Below are 6,796 nucleotides of genomic sequence, written 5' to 3' on the forward strand. Positions count from 1 at the left end.
GTTTTTTCCCTACGTGAGTCTCCGTTTTGTTTATTTTTATTGACAAACTCCGTTTTGCCACACACATTTTTCTCCATTCAAATGGCAAATCTACTCCATCAATTTCAATTAAGGGCAATTTTTCGGGATATTCCTGTGAAAAGTGTGTCGCCAAATGTATTCCCGAAAAAAAAAATAAATAAATTTGAAAGAACATGCGTTCAACCTCTCATCGCTTGCGAACAGAACAAACGATAACGGGGAGAGTAATATTTCATAAAGGATTATTTTTTTAGAGTTTTACTGGAGGAATTTGAGACGCAAGTGCGGTATATTTTGAAATTTATTAGCATTACGAGTGATTTATGGTTTTTGCACGAGAAAAAAATATGCGGCATTTAAGTCGACAAGTCGTGTGTTCCTATCATATCGCGGTGCAATGTTCAAAGCATTCCATTATCAACAACAACAAATTTAGCTTTAAATTTAGGAATCACAACAAAAGGAATGAAAGTATCAACAGTGCGCGATAATCTGTATAATTTATCGTAAAATTATAAAGTTTTTGCGAGAAGAAGATTTTCTACCTTAGTAACAAGTTAATTTGATGTGCAAATGTAAATTGGTGTCTGCGATGATGTAACCGAGAGAAAGCAGAGAGGAAAAGTTTTGCGGCAACCATAAACACAACATCACGACGTCAGGTGTACGAATGGATTTGAAATCATAATAGGCAAAGTGAAAAGGTTGTCATGGTACGTGAAGGTTGATGACATTAAAAATTTCATAAAGGTTGTTGACTATTGTTCATTCGTTTGCTGTTGCGGGAGTGAACAAGTGGATTAACTTGAGATTTCGGGGGTTTGACAGATGATAAATTATGATTAAATAAGAATCTGTTACACGGAGATGAAAAAGTTGGTAAGGAGTTAGATGACTTCGGGGAATTGCTGCTTAGAGTTTTTTCTTCGAGTGGCTTGTTTCGATGAATAATGACTACCTTTCTATTTTTACCTTTTATTCCGAGTTATCGAGGAGGTAATCTTTGATGACCTGATTAATCAGATGAACTTTTAAATCCGTTCAGGCAAATAGTATCATTAACTCGGAAATCATACGATGAATAAATAAATGTTCAAATCAGGTCCATTCTACTACAAAAAATCTTACACTATCATTATCAACATTGTCCATTGTTGTTCCTTCTTTTGAAAGGACTTTTCGATTTGGATTTAAGAGAAAAAAAATTCCTTGTGGAGACTGTCTCATAAAAATTACACGACTTCAACTTGTCCCTTACTGCTTGAGCGAACATAGTCTCATGGGCATGTTGACTTTTACTGTTGAAATTTGCTCGATCTTAGACTTCGAAGCTCTTCGACCTCATAAGTCGATATGTTTTCAATTGTTGTTACTGACTGAAAATCCACAGATTTTTATAAATGAGGGCTTTAAAATAAATCAAGAACTTAGTTTTAGGACTTCATCTTTTATGCCATGGAATGATAAAAATACTTCGAACCGCTATAATTCAAACCATTAAATCCTTGGATGGATGCATGGGACTGCCAAAGTGAGAAATCTCAAAGCTAAAACAAAAAAGTATGAAATGCTTTTTAAAAAATCCCAAAGAACACTTACCTCAAATTATGTTACTAACTCTTAAAAAACTTCCTTCCTGAAAAAAATTAAAGAATTAGAAAATGTCAAATTTCATAAGCTGTCAAATTTTGACAGTTGTTCAAAAACTACTTGTTCGAACCCTAAACTTTATCCGAAATCCCTTTACTAAACTTTGTTAACTCTTTTTCTATTGTTTCCCTATCACATACCCACAAACAAATAAAAAACCGTGCTTTCGCGAAGCCAACCTAACCCAACACAACATCAACATATAATTATGAAAGTTTACAATTTTAATAAACAAACATTGTAAATTCCTATGTTACTCCAGACGGCGGTAAACGTTATTAATATTTTAAGTTATTACTATTATACGAGTTATAATTATAAAATATGTTGTAACTTTTGTTCTCATGCAAAAACAAACAGCAGAATGAGAGAAAAACACAATCCCAAAACTTTAATAAATATTTTATGAATAATTTGCGAATAACTTTTGCGACATGTGAGTCACAGTTTGTCACACAAATAAATTATTCATTCATAAAATTGTTTTTTTTTTAAATCAATATTTTTTTTTCGGGTGAATTTTCATTACGTAACACTCAAAAGTGAACAAGCAAGATTCTCGTTAACGACTCAACATCTGTGGGCAATTACACAAAAAGTAACGTAATTTTCCCTTGAAAATACCTTTGCAACTATACAAATAAAAATAGAAATTTACAACTTGAGTGTTAAACATTTTGCGAGATAAGGAAGACGACTTCACTGTACAACGTTAGGGATATGGCAAGCATGTTAAGTAAACAACATTTACCTCTCTCTTTCTACGTTCCTTCTTCGTTGCTGTGTTTAAGATTTTTAACTGAAGGCAACTTAAACTAAATATTTGCTGTACATCGAGTCCTGTGAAGAGAAAATGAGAAAAATTAGTCATTAAAGCCCTAACGAGATAAAATTTAACTCTTGAGGTCTTAAATTTAACTCTTGAGGTCTTAAATTTAACTCTTGAGGTCTTAAATTTTTCTCTTGAGACCCTAATTAAATTTTTTGAGGTCCTTAATGAATCTCTTAAGGTCCTAAATTAATCTCTTGAGCTCCGAATTGAAATTCTTAAGGTCCTTAATTTAACTCATGAGATCTTAAATTTAACTCTTGAGGTCTTAAATTTAACTCTTGAGGTCTCAAATTTAACTCTTGAGGTCTTAAATTTAACTCATGAGGTCTTAAATTTAATTCTTGAGGTCTTAAACTTAACTCTTTAGGTCTTAAACTCTTATCTTAAGACCCTAATTTAATTTTTAAGGTCCTTAATGAATCCCTTGGGGTCCAAAATAAATCTCTTGGGGTCCTAAATTTTCCTCCGGGGTCTTAAAAAAAATATTGAAACCTCATAAAATTTTCAAGGTCATTTAAAAGTCACCTCTTTTCAATCCACATGATAAAGTGCAGAAAAAAAATGAAGATGTGAAGTACGGATGTTTGTTTTTCTACACACTCTCAAATAAAGTTTCTTTTCTCTCGCAGCTACACTGTTTGTTGCGTGTTTGTTCTCCTTGAACATGATTACAGAGAAGGAACTAACATTTAAAAAAAGTAAACAAATTTTCTATGTAATGAAAGTTGTTGACGCAAATACAAAGGAAAAACCTTCTCACACACGTAGTTTTTTATGTCAAACACGTTCATTGCCGCATATCACATATTGTCTTGTCTTCACTTCCGCCACTCTACCGTCGCTCAAATTTACCCGGAAAGTTGGTTAAATTGTTATTTGAATTCCTTTTGTGTAATATACGATTGAAATTGGAAACAATAGACACAAAAGCGGCAATAAAATTCAATTAACGACGGTTTTTTGTGTTCGTTTCAGGTTATTGAAGGAGGAGAAGAACTACGATCCATCGTTTCATTTCGACTATCGAGGACCGGTAGTGATGAAAGGCAAAGCAACGCCAATGGATGTATGGTTTTTGTCGCGAGCGTCTCAAGCTGAGGTTGAGGACCATTTGCTGGGAGAAGTCGTAAAACCAGAAAATTAGAAAAAAATTTAGAAAACTCCACAAATCACAAAAATAAACACAAAATGAATTTAAACAACAGCCTGAAGACCAATTTCGGGTTGAAAATAATTGAAACCCAAATTTTCTAGGATTTTCTCTTAAAGCCTAATATTTAATGATAAAAAAGGTTGGAGCAATTGGTAAAAATGTTACACTTTTAAAGTTTTTAAAATTTTTTTGACAGGAAATTTGATAAGCTTTGTACTGAAATGTTAATTTTTTAAGCAACAAGGCTCAAAATTGCTTAAAAATAACTTTTTATATTATATTTATTAATTATATAAGTTTTTAAATAAAAAAATATTTTAAAAAAGAGTTTGAATTAGCAAAAAAGCGATTTTCAAAATTTATAACGTTCAATTTTTTAAATAACAATTCAAATTTTTTATTCTTAAAAAATTAAATTATGTTAAAATTTTAATTTAAAATCAAATTTATTAAAAAAATTAATTAAATATAAGAATTAATAAATAATTTATAAAAATAATAATTAATTAAATTAAAAATTATTTAAATTTAATTAAATTAATTTGAAAATATTTATTTTTTAAATTAATTTTTTAAATTAAAATAAAAAATTTATTTTTTTAAATTAATTTAAATTATTTTATTAATTAATTGTAATTTAAAAATAATTTATTTTTTTGATTATTAATTAATTAAATTAAGTAAATAATTTTTAATTTTATTTAAAAATATTTTTACAAATTCAAAAAAAAAATTGAAACATTTTTACCAATAGCACCTGCCTCAATTAGAAATATAAATGCAATCTAAAAAGAAAAAAAAAGCTTTCAAGCCATCAAAAATTTATTAAGGGTAATAAAGAATAAGCAAACGAAAAATAAATAAATATATTTAAACAATCAATGGTTTAATAGCTTTATCACATATATCTTTATGTGAACTGTGTTTAATTATTACAACAAATAAAAGAAAATGAAATCTTAGAATATACTTGTATACTGTCTAAAAATATGCTAAAACACACACACACACTCGATCTATATAAATAGGAAAAATATTGTATTCTGGCTAAGTAAACACTGTGTTACAATATTGAGTATAAAGGAACAAAAAACGGAAATAAATGCTTCTATGATGTTAAATTGAAATCAAAAATTTTTGTTTTATTTTAATTAAAACATCGTTTCGTTACCTTCCAGACATTTCAGACAGAGAACAGCTTCAGGAGGAAAATTGGTCGAACCACCGACAAATAAACCAATTAATAGCTAACTAGAAATTTTAGATGGCTCGAGAAATGAGGAATATTCAGGTAAAAAGTAGAGAAAAGGAAAGGAAACAAAAAAATAATAATAATAGCTTTGTGCGGTTTTCTTTGGAGAAATTTTAGTCTCTCTACTGAAAATATATGGTTTCAATATGGATTTCGTGCAATCACCTTTTATGATGATGGAACTTGATGAAATTGGATAAAAGTTTGGTTTGATTCTCTTTCGTTTATTGGTAAGTTGAATTTTTTTAAATTTTAATAAGTTTTTAAATTAAATCAGAATTTTAAAAAAATTTCGACTTTACAAATTTATTTGAAAAATTTTTCCAATATGGGCCATAAATCCTCGAATTTTTCTCATTTGTCTTAAAAGTAAGAGCTTTCAGGGTATTTTTTTCTGGAAGAACATAAAAAATGCAAGAAACTAACGGTACTTTTTTGAATTTTGGGCTATCGTGAAAAAATTTAGTCAATACAAAACCTGAACCTCTTTTAATTTTTAAAATAATTTTTTTCTCAATATGGGGCAAAAATGTTCGACAAAAATGGAGACGCCTTGTACTTCACAAAGTAATAAATCTGATTTTTTAAATGACAAATTTGCATTCAAAATTAGCATAAAAATAATTCTCATAAAAAAAGCAACATAAAATCTCATCCTTTCCGTTTTTAAATGTTTGACTCATAACAAAATTAAAAGTTAAACGCATCATTAATTAAGAATTCATTATTTTCCACTTTTTATCACGTTTTATGATGAGCGAGTTAGTTCGCCATGTAATAAATGTTAATTGAGATTATCATTGACAGCGAATGGGGAGTAATATTAAAGTATTAAATAAAAATGATGCATTAGACAAAAGGTTTGACAAGGCAAATGCACAGAACAAAAAAAAATCATCCTTTTTTTTGACAAAAAAATGTAAAAATTTAACATTTTTATTTCAAAAAATTATTTTTAATTAATTAATTATTTTTAAATTGATTAATTTATTTTTTTTTGTATTATTTTTTATAATAAAAAATAAATAAATAATTAAAAATATATATAAAAAAATAAATAAAATTTAAAAAAAATCTGATTAATTTTTAACAAAATAATTTATTGACATCTTTCTAAAACAAATTGAAAAAAAAATAATACGAAAAAAATTAAAGTTCAAATAAATTGATTTTAATTTTTTTCCTTGACCATTTTTCGAAAAAAAAAATTAAAACGGTCATGAAATTTTTCAAGTCAAGATCTAACAAACTTTTGATGGATTTCAAAGCTAAAATTGAATAAATATTCATTCTATAGATGATTTCCCTCAAAATCTCCTTAATTTTTAATTAAATAAAAAAAATTTTTTTTGGCACAGCGTTACTGACACACACACACACACAGACGACAAGTCTAATTTAATACCGCATTTTTTCTTCGAAATGCGGTAAAAAAATAAATTTTTAATAAACTTTTATTTTAATTTTAAATTTTTAAAAATAAATCAAAAATATGTAGGTAGTTTTTTAAAATGAATTAAAAATATATAAAAATATAAAAAATATATAAAATTTTTAAAAAATAAAAAAAAAATAAATGTAAAAATTTAAATTTATGAATTACCTAATTTATTAAAGCAAAATTTTAATTAATTTTTTTAAATTTACAATGAAAATAAATTAAAAAATTTTTATTTTTCATTTTAAATTTAATTTAAAAAAATCAAACTTGAATTTAATTCAGAAAAAAATATTAAAAGTTCAAAATATGACAAAAAATTTAAATTTTTAAAAAATTAAAAAAAATAATTTTAAAAATTTTTCAACGTGAAAAATATCAATAAATGCCAAATGAAATTTTAGTAAAAATGAAATGTGAATTATTTATTGCACTTGCCTTGAATATCTT

At 26.8% G+C, this 6,796-nt stretch overlaps 1 protein-coding gene across 2 annotated transcripts in view; it reads left to right on the top strand.

The window, feature by feature from the left end:
• LOC134834057 (guanylate cyclase soluble subunit beta-1) overlaps positions 1–3,738 on the top strand; it is a 74,618-nt gene extending 70,880 nt beyond the window's left edge. For both annotated transcript variants that reach the window (XM_063848581.1, XM_063848582.1), the window contains one exon: positions 3,479–3,738. In XM_063848581.1, the coding sequence (XP_063704651.1) occupies positions 3,479–3,647 (169 nt within the window). In that variant the 3' untranslated portion in view covers positions 3,648–3,738. The remainder of the gene's footprint in view (positions 1–3,478) is intronic.
• Positions 3,739–6,796: the final 3,058 nt, after the last annotated feature.

This window comes from Culicoides brevitarsis, chromosome 3 (genome assembly GCF_036172545.1).
Source record: "Culicoides brevitarsis isolate CSIRO-B50_1 chromosome 3, AGI_CSIRO_Cbre_v1, whole genome shotgun sequence".
NCBI lineage: Eukaryota > Metazoa > Arthropoda > Insecta > Diptera > Ceratopogonidae > Culicoides > Culicoides brevitarsis.